The following is a 14240-nucleotide window of genomic DNA, read 5'->3' as shown; positions in this document are numbered from 1 at the left end:
TTCTCGCCCCGTGGGCATTTTTGTGGTTTTATGAGACTTAATTATCTCAGGTTGTTTGTGTCATAGTTGAACATGTGAAATGGGGCTTTGTTATCAGGCCTGCTCCACCTGTCTGATGTTTGTCTGGGTCCACGCTGCTGAGAAACCCGCCTGAAACAAGCAGCTTTTTGTACAGTAGTGTACGTTATGTGATTTATAGATTATTAGTAGCATGCTTTGATGACATTTTACTGTTAGACTAAAGTGTAAAGTGAACTTGCCTTTTATGCCTGGTTGAGAAAGTAAATTGCATTCAGCTTCATTTATTTCATTTTAATAATTCAGAATTGGAGCTATCATTAGATTTGCATGGCTCTAGTGGCATACTGTCAGAGTGACAGTAAATAACAAACAGTACCAGAAGGAGGCTTTTGGCCTTGTTTTCTTTTTATGGGCCATGAGCTAAATCGGGTTGTCTGGTTGTAACCTGTGATGATGCACTCTGACAGCACTGCAGAGTAGTTTTATGAATTTGTCAGATGTGCTGTATATTGATGGTGTTGTGAAGCTTACGTTGCTGTAATCTTTTTCTCCAGAGAAACCTAGTCCTCCAGGCAACCTGTCACACACTCAGACCATCGAGGCAGAGCTGATCGTGCTCTGGGATGACCCGGCCGACTTTGACGCTGGTCCACTGAGATATGAAGTCCGATACTCCTCTGGCACCACTCACCCGGCCTGGCAGGTAAATACTAACTATTTATACTTAGAAGATTATATAAGAGGTGGAGAGTTCTACTAAGAATTTGCCGTCAATTAACAGGATTTCCTGTTTTTTTTTCTTCATACCTTTGCATGTAAAATGTCAGCTAATATTTGAAGCCTGGTTGTTCACCACAAGTCCCCCAGGTTAATCTACTGAGTGTTTTTGCTTGGATCATATCGGCTTTAAAAAAAAATTCTTGATTCATAGTGATTGTTATAAATCACATATAAATGGTAAAAATAAAATGGCCTGTATTTGTATAGCACTTTTCTAGTCCCTAAGGACCCCAAAGCGCTTTACACAACCTGTCATCCACCCATTCACACACACATTCACACACTGGTGATGGCAGCTACATTGTAGCCACAGCTGCCCTGGGGCGCACTGACAGAGGCGAGGCTGCCGGACACTGGCGCCACCGGGCCCTCTGACCACCACCAGTAGGCAACGGGTGAAGTGCCTTGCCCAAGGACACAACGACCGAGACTGTCCAATGACTTTCCCTCTCTGCTTTGGGCACTCTGCCAAGCTAAGATTTCACAATCTGCTTGAGTAACATCAGTGTACTCTTAGGCATGTTTTTTTTCCTGCTTCATTTCACAATTAAAATAGATTCTTCATCAAATGCATCATGCTTCATAACGATAATAATCAGCTGCTGCATGTAGAAACAGTCCAGTTCCAGTTGCAGTTCCAGTTAAGAGGACTCTAAACAAAAGCAGCAGCCATGCTGTGACGATGGATTTGACTTAGTCATCACTCCAAGTGGACAACACCCAGCAGTCTGTGGGTACATGTGTGCATGTTCTTCAGTATTCCTTATCTGTCTCCAGGTGGTGTCTGCGCCTGGAGAGCCCAGAGTGTCTTTGGATCTGAAGCCCAAACTAAACTACACCGTTCAGGTCCGCTGCTCCGGCCCGGAAGAGCCTCCACTGTGGAGTGAATGGAGTGAACCTCACCACATCCGCCTGGATAGTAAGAGCTGCTTCCTCACAGCAGAACCTTAGGAGATGATTCATGGGACCAGCTTCTTATCTCTCTAGAATTGTTTGAAAATCACATATAGTCACTGTATTCATCAGTTGATCCGGTACTCCATTTCATATAAGAACATATAAGAAGGAAGTGTAAGAAGTTAGTAAGTGTAAGATTCATCAGGGAGTAAAGGATAATATAAGTATAAAATTATCTTTTTTTTGCAGTGAGCCTAACATTTTAAACCTGTCCTGGTGGCTGTGGGTCAACTCACATTTCTCTGAGAGGATCATTCAGATAGGGTCAAGCACTGAGCGCAGTTATGTCCAATCCAAGCTCATTAGACTGAGTCACTGAAAAACTCATATGAGTATTTCATCAGAGGTCATTCTCCAGGTTAATGATCAGCATTAAGAGCTCATAAAAGGGATTATTTACTGTATAGTCTTTTTATTTGATCACCTGTAACAAAAACAAGAAAAACTAAAAATTAAGTTTTAATTTATTAGGCAAAATAACAAACTGAACCTATCAGATATCCTAATCAAATAAAGTTAATAGTGCACTTTACAGTTTTTGGACAGCAACAATAATTATATTTCAACATAAAAAATATTGATTTAGGTAAATACAAGTGTTAACATGGGATTGCTTTGGTAAAAACACTGAGTGTTGGTCTAATAAATCTGTCAAGCACTGTCTGTATCATTAGTGCATGCAAAACATTTTTTAAGTTATTCAACTCAAATCACAACAACAGTTGCATCAAGGTGCTGTATGTTGTAGGTAAAGACTCTACAGTAATATGAATTATGAAACTGAAAGTTGAAAAACAAGAGCAAGAACTGAGACATAACAATTGTTTGCATGAACTAAAATCAGAAGCCTTCATGTCAGCTGATCAGTGACTCATACTAAACTTGGGCTAATTGATTCCAAAAGCTTTACACAGCACAAGTGACGGCGTCTTGTTGTATTGTCACAGCAGACATATTTGTGATGTTTTTCCTAGATAATAGATACTGTTACCCAAAGACTGCCCATGTACTGTGTGTCAGTGGTACAGTAGTGTGTGTCATGGGGTTAAAAGTTTGTGAGACTCAGCAGCTCTGAGTAATCCCGCTAAAACGAGCCACACAGTCGTCCTTGTAAAACAGCAGTAATTTCGATGATGTGAGGTGTCTTGGCTTGAAGGGTGACTCAGAAACTTCTGGCTAAAACGATGCCAGAACAGAAGAACACGCCGCAGACGTCCTGCTGAAGCATTCACAAAAGTTACATTTTGAGTGAGTCAGTGCTCCTCACAGAAGTTTCAGGTGGCTGTGTGACAGGAGTCGGATAGCTCCCCTCTCGTTCTTTTAATGGCAAACTTTGACAAAGTTTTCATAATTCCATAGAAAGGTTTGTTTTTTTCTTTTGTAAAGGTCTACGTGACAACTGTGGGTGAATGAGAATGAGTCATGTGTTTGATTTGTTTGAGGGTCTTTGTTTTTGTCATCTGAGTGACATCCATTTGGCTTTGTGTCTTTTGTAAAAGGCTTTTCAAAGTATAAAAGGTTAAAAATGAGATTTCTTCTTTGAGGCAGTAAACATAACATAAAATGACGTGTTTTTTTTTCTTTCCTGCGTGCAGCGGTGAGCTACATCCCCAAGAAAGTGGTGGCTAGACCCAGGGAGAACGTAACAGTATACTGTGTATTCAACGACCACAGAATGAATGCCAGCATGGCCGTGTGGAAGCTCAACTTCCAACCGCTGCCTCCACCCACCCTGTACCACCCAGTCAACCAGTGGGTAAGAAGTACAAAAAAAACCCCTCTCCCTGCAGAGGTTTTTGTGATGCTCGGAACATTTCTGTGGGCCTATTTTTAAAAGAAATACAGCCTCCAGTACAGTAAATATTTTTGTTGACCCAAACCAGGTGAGCAAGATCACATTGCATCCTTCAGAGAATCAAATGTATGACCTCCTGAGGTGTACCGAAGAGTGGAGCATCCCTTACAGCCAGATCTATGTGGAAGGTGAGCTTTGTTGGACCAGTAAAAACAAGTCTAAGTGTTATCCAATGTATTTCTCTTCCCTATTTTATAGCGAAAGTCAGTTTCTTATGTTTTAAAGTTGCTTGAAATCCATGTCCCTTCAGTGTTCATTTGACAAAGCAGAGCGGCGACTTGTGAAAGCACAACAGCGTGAACCAGAATAACCTCAGTGTGCAGGGGCTAGCTCAGGTGATGTGTTTGTGACTGTCACCCAAATTAAATTTGTTTTTCTTTGTGTGTTTCAGGAGCTGACATTGATATAAAGTGTGTAACCAACGGGGACATTGACGCCATGGACTGCAGTTGGACTCACAAACAGCCGGATAAGCTCAGATTTCAATCCAAGTAAAGCACCTTTTCCAATCCAGTTGATATTTCCGGAGTGTTTATGTTTCTTAAAAGATGCTGCATTGCTCATAAAACTTTTGTGTGATGAAAAGCTGGAAGTTACTATACACACACACACACACACACACACACACACACGCACACACACACACACACACACACACGCACACACACACACACACACGCACACGCACACACACACGCACACAGTGTACCAGGACACCAGGTTCACTGAACACACCCTCGACCTGTGTGTTTAGCACTAGAGAAGCAATATCAGGAAGTTTATTTCAACAGTGGAATGTAAGTGTGAGTCGTTAGTATTATACAATACAATAGACTACAATAGTAAGTCTCCTCTCTTTAAAACCAGTGTGGCCTGACACGATTATGCAAGCTCGTTCTAACTGACTGATGTACTGCAGATGTAAGTTTAAAGATGACGAGAACATCTTATTTCATATTTCAGATCAGATTGTTTTGCTCAGACTTCAACTATTCTAGTTGTCACCAGTTCTTTAGTCTTGGTAAAGTTGTGTTTAATATTTTAATCTTTTTTTTTCCTTGAAGTAACAAATCTATGACATCACATTGGTGCATTACTGGTCCTGGAGAGACAGTCGTTATGATGTGCAAGAACAGCTCATGTGGAGACAAAAAAAGAACACGACTTCATCTGTGTCTTTTTGTTTTTAATGTCAGGTGGGCCGACCTGCCATGTGACGAGATGGAGGAGAGGGAGAGAGCGGGTGAGAATCTGGGGGAGATGAGTCCTGCCTGCATGGAGGGCAGGCAGAAAACCTGCACCATCCACCCTCTGAGGATGAACTGCTATAAACTCTGGCTGGAGTTGCCATCGCAACTGGGTCCCATCAGGTCCAAACCGGTCTACCTGTCACCTGTAGATCACGGTGAGAAAGAAGGATTCATTTTAATTAAAGAGCTCCAGGCTTATTAGATGTTCTTCAGCAGCACCGTTACTCCAGGTTTACCACAAAGAAACCGAACTTCTGTCTTTCCTGCAGTGAAGCCTCACGCACCCGCTAATGTGAAGGCAGTGAGCCACAGCAGTGGGGTCCTGGAGGTGACCTGGCAGGCTCCGCCTTTGCCAGTCGATGGTCTCCAGTGTCAGTTTCAGTACTACTCGCCATCCACCGTGAGCCCCCAGCCAAAGTGGAAGGTGAGCTTATCGCACAGTTTAGCAACCACACGCTGTGACTGAATGCTTGGTGTGGTGGGTTCACAAATCAATGATTCAAAAAAGCCTCTAAAGTTTGGAATGAATGATATTTCTACAATGATATGATACTGGATGATTGTCAGAACTCTACTGCTGTTAGCTTCCTGTGAAACACCCAGAATAAAATATGCCAAATGAAATATTTCTTTAAATGATACAGGATGCTCTGATATAACCTCAGCTTGTGTGTCTCTTATGAGATCAAACTGCAGTCCTCTGACTGAAAAATTCTCCTGGATTTGGACAAACGCTCTCATTTGTGTTCTCATCTCAAAATTTGCTCGAAATACCAAAAATATAAAGAAATCATTTTCTGTCTTTTCATAAAATAAGGAGGCTAGACAAATGTTCGCTCTGTACTGCGCAGAGCGAACATTTTCCATTAGGAATGCGTGTTGTTTCTTTAATGAGCTCCAAAAATGTCCGCAGCTTCAGGATCCTGTGCGGGTTCTGTGGGCAGAGGTCGCCGTGCCAGATATGTGCCGCGTATACGTGGTTCAAGTGCGCTGCAAGCACACCAACGGCACCGGCTACTGGAGCGACTGGAGCGAGTCTGTCTACTCCACTCCGCAAAACAGCAGAGGTAAAACATGTTATCGAAACAGCAGCGGTGGCAGCCTTGACTTCTGATATGAATGTTCGTTTCCAGTCGCATCTGACCATGTGATTTCTACTCTAATGGACATGGCGCACACAAATGCCATCTCCTAGCAGAGAAATACAAAAGTAAAGGCTGCGAGTGGATGTAATGTTTGCTAATTGATCTCCTCAGCTCCTGAACGTGGCCCTGATTTCTGGAGAATACATCAAGATGATCCACACGGAAACCAGGCTAACATCACGCTGCTGTTTGAGGTACATACATTACAGTATTCAGCTTTTTTTTATTAAGAGTTAGGTGCAGTGATATTCTTCTTGTCTGCAGGTCCCTCTAAAAACACAAAAAGATGCTAAACGAGTATTTTCTCTGTGGCTAAACCTGATTTTTATTTATTTTTATTCCTCTGTGGGGTGAAGCTTACTATTTGATCAAATGCTATAAGAAAACACTTCAATAAACCACACTATTCCCTATTAGGTTATTTATTAGTATCGGGAGAAATCTCTGTGCCTGATTGACTAGGGTGATAATCACTTATTGGATAGCTGTGGTCTTTGGGTATCAGTATCCAATAATGAGGAAGAAGCCATATGAACATGACCCAGAAATGTTGCTGTCTGCATTGAGGCAAAGTGGAAACTGTTCTGCGGTCAGACAAAAGTCAAATTTAATATATATTGACGTGAAGAAATATAATACAATCTGGCCCTTGAAGTTACTTTTTCTGTTAGGGAGGATTTGTTTGCTGTTGAGGTCAATGTTAAAATAAGTTCTTTAAAAAGCCAAAAATGATTTCATATGAAGGCAATACGAGCAGAGAGTACAAACGTGCTGAGTTTGGCTCTGTTAGTTCAGTGAGATAGTCAAAAACGAATGTGAACACTTACGTCTGCATTTTTATTTTGTTAAATACGAACGTGTCCGGATACAAAGAGAGGACCAATGTGTTTATTTGGTTATTTAATAAAAGGCTTCAGTTCAAATCTGCCTTCGCCTTTGCAGTTTTGTCGTGTTATGCAATATTTGAAATGAAAAAGCAACAACAAACAAACCACTACATTTTCAGAAATATTTGTGGGCGTTTTCTTGTTGGGGTTTTTTGTACTGCTTAAGTGGTCCTCACATGAGATGACAGTGCCAGCAGAGGCCCACAGCTCATTTAAGTTTGAGACCCCTGCTATAGACTGTCAGCAGCTCTATCAGACAGGAACTGGGACATTCCTCTCCCAAAGTCAAGCAGCTGGTCTCCCAGAAGTTCCCAGATATGCATAGTGTTGGTAAAATAACTACACGTGTTAACCATCTTTTGTATGATGCAAAGCTATTCAAGGCCACTATTTAGAATATTCTTATGAATAAAGTTCAGTAGGAACTACTAAGCTTTGGCCATATTGACCCTTGTTTTCAATGCTTAAATGTTCTCAATTTGTTTTGTAGAATTTCCCACCTTCTGGGAATTCCTATTGTGTGGATGGATTTATAGTCCAGCGTCGGTCCTCAAGCGGATCTGTGCTGAGGGAGAAGATCGAGCTGACGTCCTCCTACAGCTTCGAGTGGAACCAGGAGCTCCAGACTGTGACTGTGGAAGCCTACAATAGTTTGGGGACCTCCACAGACAACATAAACATGACACTGGAGAGACAGCCCAAAGGTGAGTGAGTGAGAATTCACACACTCAGTGAATTTATTCTATTAGGCGATGTTCTTGTCACTCTAGCCTGAGGCTGTTCTTAATCAATCAATCAATAATATCCCTCATCATCCTCATTATATTAGTATTCCAAAAGAAGCTCAGTGTGATCATGCTGGAGGCTGTCAAGTTTTAGATAAAGAATAAAATAAATCACATAAGCCATATATTGATATAATATCTTTAAATCAATCCAGGATTTCATCAAGAGACAGGCAGTTTTAACAATCTCAGGCTTCACGTTCCTCTGAAAATATAAACCTTAGCTGAGATCAAAAGTGTTCTTGAACACTGAAAAATGTACAGGCTCACAAAAGCAAGGGCAAGATTCTTAGCAAACAGTCCATGAACCTTTCATCAGTTCTTACAGATTTATGGACACTCAAACGTGCACAGACACAGGTGCAGATTTACAGGAAAGAAAAGAACAAGGTGGTCAGTGGTGTCCATTCATGGCAAAATACTTACTGGAAACATCATTTTTGCCAGCGCTTTAATAATCACCAAGGCTTGTATGTTGAGATTTTGACAAGCCCAAGATGAACTCATGTTTCTGTATGTGTTTATTTGCCAGTGTGCTTCTGCCCCAGCCTCATAACACATGCTCGAAATATTTGGCCTTAAAGCAGAGGCCAAAAACATCCATTTAGTTTAAGACTACATCTAAAATAATTATCTCTGGGAGCTCATAAGAGCCATGATACCGACATCCATTAGTTCTAGTGCAGTGAGTGCTAAGAGTAATCGGAACATAGGAAACAAGGCTGATGTCTAGTGTGTGTGTGTGTGTGTGTGTGTGTGCGTGCGTGCGTGCGCGCGTGCGCGCGTGTTTGTGTAACATTTTTCTCTTCCTTTAATCATGATTCAGAGAATAACTGTCAGAATAAATTAATTGTCCATAAAGCTGGACTGTTTTCATGATTTGATTATTAGAGAAGAGTTTTATTAGCAGCAACCTGAAGACGAGAGCACAGCAAATTTGTGGTAAATCATTGAGCACCTGACTTAGAAATCTCCTTTGGTGGAGTTCCACACAGAGCAAAAGGACTAACAAGCATCAAGTGGATATGCATTTGTATTTCCACGCCAGTTTTCTTCTGCCCACAAACTTGAATTAAACAGGTTTTACTCGGAAAATTCTTTAAATTTATAAGCGCTTTCACTTTATTCTGGTTGCAGTGAGTTACAGCAGCATAATCAAGCTGGCATAACAAATCTCACACTGAATAAGAACTGTTGAAAACTCTCTAGCAATTAAAAAGTCAAGTCGTGTAGGTTAGGACGACTTAAATTTGCACACAGCAAAAAAGGAAGATCAGTGGTTCCCACATTTCAGCTCCGAGATTATTCCACAAAACACTTTTCCAAAAGGTGGAAAGGCGCTTAATTGAATTGGTCTTTGCTGAAAAAACATACATCTAATTTTAGTTTGCTTGTATGTTTGGTGTAATTGGAAGTGAAATGAATTTTATTTGTTGTTTTTCTTCTTTTTTTGGTGGCTGATTTTTGAAAGCATTGTAAATACATTTCCCTGCAGGAACAATTAAATGACACATCGACCACTTTGAAATTAAGAGACTCTTTTCTGTCAGTTATGCTGTTTCACTTTCCTCTATCATTAAAAAAATCTCTGTAAAATATTCAAATTCAAATATTCAGATTCAGATTCTGGGGGTAACTAAAATTGCTTTGGCTCAGTTTTTCACAGCTGTTTGCAAGAGTCTTTTTTTCTTTTAACGTTTAATGTGTAGTGAGATTAGTGCACATTCGTGCTCCTGTCAGCAGCAACTTTAAATAAATAGTCATGATTACACACGTGCACGTGCTAGCATCACTGTCCTGAATGCTCCTTAAGTTGGTAGCTGAAGCTCAGTGAGCGTTATTCAGCCTTCGATGTTGACAGATGAGAGAAAAGAAAAGAAAAGCAAAGAAAAGCCACTGTGAATGTCGAGGTCATCTGACCCTGGATGAATTCAGTTGTTTCTTTCTGCACTGCAGGTCGCTGCGTGCGTTCATTCCACGTGTTGCTTATCAACAGCACATGTGTGTCACTGTCATGGAGCCTGTTGGAGAACAGCTTGGTGCCTCTGTTCATGGTGGTCGAGTGGTTGCCACACAAGCAGCAGGACTCTGGGCCAAGAGCAGAGACGTGGGCCAGACTGCACTACACTGATCACCCCGTCTATCTGAGAGGTAGTACATTCTCTTCTTTGTTAGTTGCACTGTTATTTCAGAGTCTGGTTATGTTAAGGTAAACTAAGCTGTAACAATTTACATTTATCCCATCAGGTGATTTTTTTGCCTCAGAGGAGTACGGCTTTTTCTTGTACCCTGTGTTTGCTGAGGGAGAAGGGGAGCCGATTTACACTTTAGGTATGCTCACTGCGCACGGGTTGTGTCATCTGCAGCACTAAAGGATGACAAAATGCCTCTTGTTGTTCTCGCAGTTAAAGCTCTCATGTGTGTTACAGCCACCAGAGGAGATCCTGAGGCCTACATGATGCTGATGATCATCTCCTTTCTTTTCATCATCCTGTTTGTCACCCTGGTTCTCTCCCAAAACCAGTAAGAGCTATTCCAGAAAAATGTATTTACAAACTGACACAAATGTGTAAGAGAGTAAAGCGATAAAACATTCAGACTTTTTGCAAAAAAACCTCTCTGGCCATTTTTCAGTGATGTGACTCAGGAACAGGAGAGACTGTGACACTAATCTTTAGCGCTCACCAATCAAAAGTCGTCAATTAGTAAATTACATTTGTCTGGACAGGCCTGGATGTACTGTAAACTGTAGCTTGCCTGGTTTGTGGAGGTACACAGCCAGAACATGATAATTCTAGGGTTCACCGTTTGATCTTGTAAAACTAACCCTGAATATACACGATTAGTTTTTTTTATCCGAACAGACACCTGTAAGAAATGATATATGATAGTAATTTCTATGGTGCAGTCTAATTAAGGGCACAGAGACACTGACCATGAAAAATTAGTGGTGTGACATTTAACAGGTCACCAGGGTGTAATTACGCTTGATGTTGGCTGATAAAAGGTGGAAAAATTAGAGCCGAGAGAGGAAGGGGAAAGGAGCGTTTAGGCATCAAATGTCTAACATGAATATCTGCTACATTTCCAGGATGAGAAAGTTTGTATGGAAGGATGTTCCCAATCCAAGGAAGTGTTCATGGGCTAAAGGAATAGACTTCAAAAAGGTATGAAATGTACACTGTGAATGTCATTGTTGACTCATCCGTTTACTAACCCTAAAATCTTAACATCTAGGTCATACTAGCCCTAAAGAACAACATCATGTGAAAGAAGCTAATTTGCACTGTTTTCAAATAAAAATAGAGAATTTTGATCAGTGTTTCAATCTGCATGCTGGAAAATGACTAAGGTAGCTTAGTGTAAGTCGGAGAAAGTCTGACTCTGACAGATGCTGTTACCTGCCAACACGATCGCTTATTAACATGATCTTATTTTCTTAAAGAGCGAGTGGAACCTCACATATACCTTTTGTTAAATTACAAGTGTTTTACAAGTGTTACAATTACAAGTGATTGTTTTTAACTTTAGATTTTGTGTCAATTAAAAAGAGACCAGAGATATCTCAGCCAAAAAAGAATTATTCAAAAAAGTGCCGCACAAAGGTTGGAGGTTAATCGAGAAAATCACTCTGCAGAGGCACACACATGCAAAGGTGATTTGTGATTAGACACAGGCAGGGACGAGATACAAGCAGAACTAATGAAGATGTGGCAGAAAATCGCAAAGGAGACAAAAACAAAGACAGGAAGTAAATACAAAAAGAGACACATGAGACAGGAAACCATCAAAGTAAACAGGCAGTAGTCAAAAGACACAAAACACTGATAACGGGGACAGGAAACACTTGAAAACAATCATAATAACAGAAAGATAGAGAGAAAAGAAATGAAGGAAATAAAAAAAGACGAGAAAGCAGAAACTAAAAACAATAAAATACCAGGAAAAGGAGCAAGAGCACTGAAATGAATCGATTTAAAAACACTTACCATGCAAGTTCTTCAGTAGTTCCTGTCTATCTTGATAAATAAAGAGGCAGAAGCACGATGACTTTGTAGCTACCTGTGGACAACATGTTTGTCATGCATGTTTGTCGCCATCTGTAGGTTATTAATGCTTGTGAGCGGTTTGCTACCCTCAGGGATCAGTACAGCAAGAAAATATGCATTTAGTCTCTTCTTAACGGTCTTTTCCATCATAAGTGGATTCTCTGCAGTGTTTTCTCGTGGCCATATGCTTCATTATTCATCAGCTCTGAAACTTTCTCCAGGTGGACACCTTTGACTATCTGTTCCGACCTCAGGAAGGTCTGCCGGTCTGGCCGCTGCTCATGCCCTCTGAGAACATCTCCCAGGTCATTATAGTGGACAAAGTTCTGACTACGGCCCTGATCCAAAACCCACTTCCAGACCCTGCAGATGCCTTAGCTGGCTCCCATTCGCCTGGGTTTGACCTGAATGTCGATCAGTTCATGGAGAATGAGACTCTCCCTGTTGAGGGTCCTTCTTCAGCTGTTCTGGATATGTTAACTACTTCAAGCCCAAGAGCAGATGATCTGCAGCCAGCTGATCCCTCAGTGGACCAACATCCAGGTAGCACCGACAACTCTGGGCAGTCTTCAGTCACTTACACCGCTGTTCTGGTCTCCAATCCCGGTCAGGACCAGCAGCCCCCCATTCATCTGCCTTACAAGGATGGTAGTGATAACAGCTCAAGCGATGAGGGAAATTTCTCTGCCAACAACTCTGACATTTCGGGATCTTTTCCCGGTGGCCTCTGGGAGCTGGAAAGCTGTCGTGGTTTGGAGATGGATGACCCGAGGCGCTCCTGCTCGAACAACTCTGTGGAGGAGCTTTCTCAAACATCAGATCAAGAAGACGAGCATGGCGTGAGACGGGAGAAGGACTTGTATTATCTAGGAATGGACTACCCAGCAGAGGATGAGGAGAGTGAGAAAGACGACGAGCAGAGTGAAGACGAAGAAGCCAAAGTGGAGCTGCTTAAAAGTACTCCTTTGAACAGAGGGCACTGTTCCGTGGAGTTGCATCCTTTGCTCAGTCAAGATAACCCGAGCGAGCCCGGGATCCTGCCGTCACCGTCGACGTGTGGCTTCGCCATGCCATACCTGCCTCAGTTCAGAACTGCTACGTGCACAGTGCAACACACACAACTTGAAGCCAGCTGTGATTAACGTGTGCACCATTAAATCCATAATGTGACGCATCAGGATTTGCCAAAGCTGATTTGCATCTGTTCCTTTGGGCATAATGAGGTGTGAGGCCAGAAAAAGTAAAAAAAAAAAAAAGAATTACCTCAAGCTTTGTATGATTGCAAGTTGATGTTCATCAATGCTGCTATTGTGTGCTGTTGGAAAAGACATCAGGAGGGCACAAGCCTCAGGAGAAGGCATTTCTTTCTTTCTTTGTTGGGCATTAAAACCCAGATTTTACTGTGTCATACTGCAACTGTGCCGTATCTGTGGCTGATGTTAAAAAAAGTAGAGCTACAGGCAAGGCTGCGCAAGCAGCATACCGGTCTTTGAGAAGAAAGGAAAAAAGAGGTCTTACAATAGGCGTACAACCGATTACGCACAGGTGGTCATACCATACATGCTCAGAATCAAAGGGTGCTCTTTGTGCCTACGTTTGCACTCCCATATTACAGAAAACCATTCTTTTCATTCTCACTACTGATTCCTTTTTGCTACATTCACAGAAAGATTAAAGAGTTTCACAGAGAATGGAAAAAAAAAACAAGGAAGCGAGAGAGAAAAAAGGCTCATCATCTGCATATTTTCAGCTTTCTTGGCACACATTTGAGTGTAAAGTAAAAGCAACGCTTGGATGTTGCTTCAAAGCTATTGGTGTGACTAAATGAGAACAGCTGAAGGTGGTGAATTACTGCAGGCAACGCTTTTGGACACTTCATGTACTGCAGTGTAGCTTTTGTATCAACATCTGCATGGACTATCTCAGCCATCAAACCATCAAGCCTTTTTGCACTTTGTGCTTTAACGTGTTTAAGAGTTTGTTCCAGTATGTGAGAAACGTGGCGTCTATTTTTGTGCTATAGTTTTGCTTGACAACTTAACTGGACAGCTTCTTTATTCTGTAAGAAAATGAAAAAGATTAAAGAAGGAGAATCCTGAGGATGTTTAAATTGAAAAGTAATGAAAATATAAAAATATGATTGACAGAAATTGTTGTTCTAAATGGAGAATGTTGTCTATTTTTCATGGTGAAATAAAGTATTTATTGTAAGTGTGTTTTTTTTTGTATCACAGGGACTGTTATAAGGTTCACACTGCATGGAAATACAGATACAAAAATAAACTTTTCTTATCAATACACAACACGCTAACACTGAACTGCAGTAATAGTCTGCCACCTTGTGGCTGGAACCAGTAAATACATTAAAATTTCATCAGGCTAAGGTTTGTGTGTCACTTCAGTCAAATATATAGGTAACTACCACACACAGTAAATTTCATAAATTAAATGTGATAACTTTTGTCAATATTTTAGCTGTTGAAAAAGGGTCTGTCTGCATAGTCATGTTAC

At 41.2% G+C, this 14240-nt stretch overlaps 1 protein-coding gene across 2 annotated transcripts in view; it reads left to right on the top strand.

Annotated features, from left to right (window-relative positions):
- Window positions 1-13916, top strand: part of lepr (leptin receptor) — a 49364-nt gene extending 35448 nt beyond the window's left edge. For both annotated transcript variants that reach the window (XM_085386730.1, XM_085386731.1), the window contains exons 7-21: window positions 576-724; window positions 1579-1720; window positions 3354-3514; window positions 3642-3741; window positions 4005-4104; window positions 4810-5018; window positions 5133-5287; window positions 5777-5930; window positions 6120-6202; window positions 7386-7599; window positions 9637-9831; window positions 9928-10011; window positions 10110-10203; window positions 10772-10847; window positions 11951-13916. In XM_085386730.1, coding sequence (XP_085242856.1) covers window positions 576-724; window positions 1579-1720; window positions 3354-3514; window positions 3642-3741; window positions 4005-4104; window positions 4810-5018; window positions 5133-5287; window positions 5777-5930; window positions 6120-6202; window positions 7386-7599; window positions 9637-9831; window positions 9928-10011; window positions 10110-10203; window positions 10772-10847; window positions 11951-12871 — 2837 coding nt within the window. In that variant the 3' untranslated portion in view covers window positions 12872-13916. The remainder of the gene's footprint in view (window positions 1-575; window positions 725-1578; window positions 1721-3353; window positions 3515-3641; window positions 3742-4004; window positions 4105-4809; window positions 5019-5132; window positions 5288-5776; window positions 5931-6119; window positions 6203-7385; window positions 7600-9636; window positions 9832-9927; window positions 10012-10109; window positions 10204-10771; window positions 10848-11950) is intronic.
- The last annotated feature ends 324 nt before the right edge of the window (window positions 13917-14240 follow it).

Source organism: Rhamphochromis longiceps, linkage group LG17 (genome assembly GCF_057381845.1).
Source record: "Rhamphochromis longiceps isolate RC_006_pf linkage group LG17, R_longiceps_female_GT1.1, whole genome shotgun sequence".
NCBI classification, from domain to species: domain Eukaryota; kingdom Metazoa; phylum Chordata; class Actinopteri; order Cichliformes; family Cichlidae; genus Rhamphochromis; species Rhamphochromis longiceps.
Note: the sequence above shows the minus strand (reverse complement) of the source record. Positions and strands in the feature narration are given on the sequence as shown.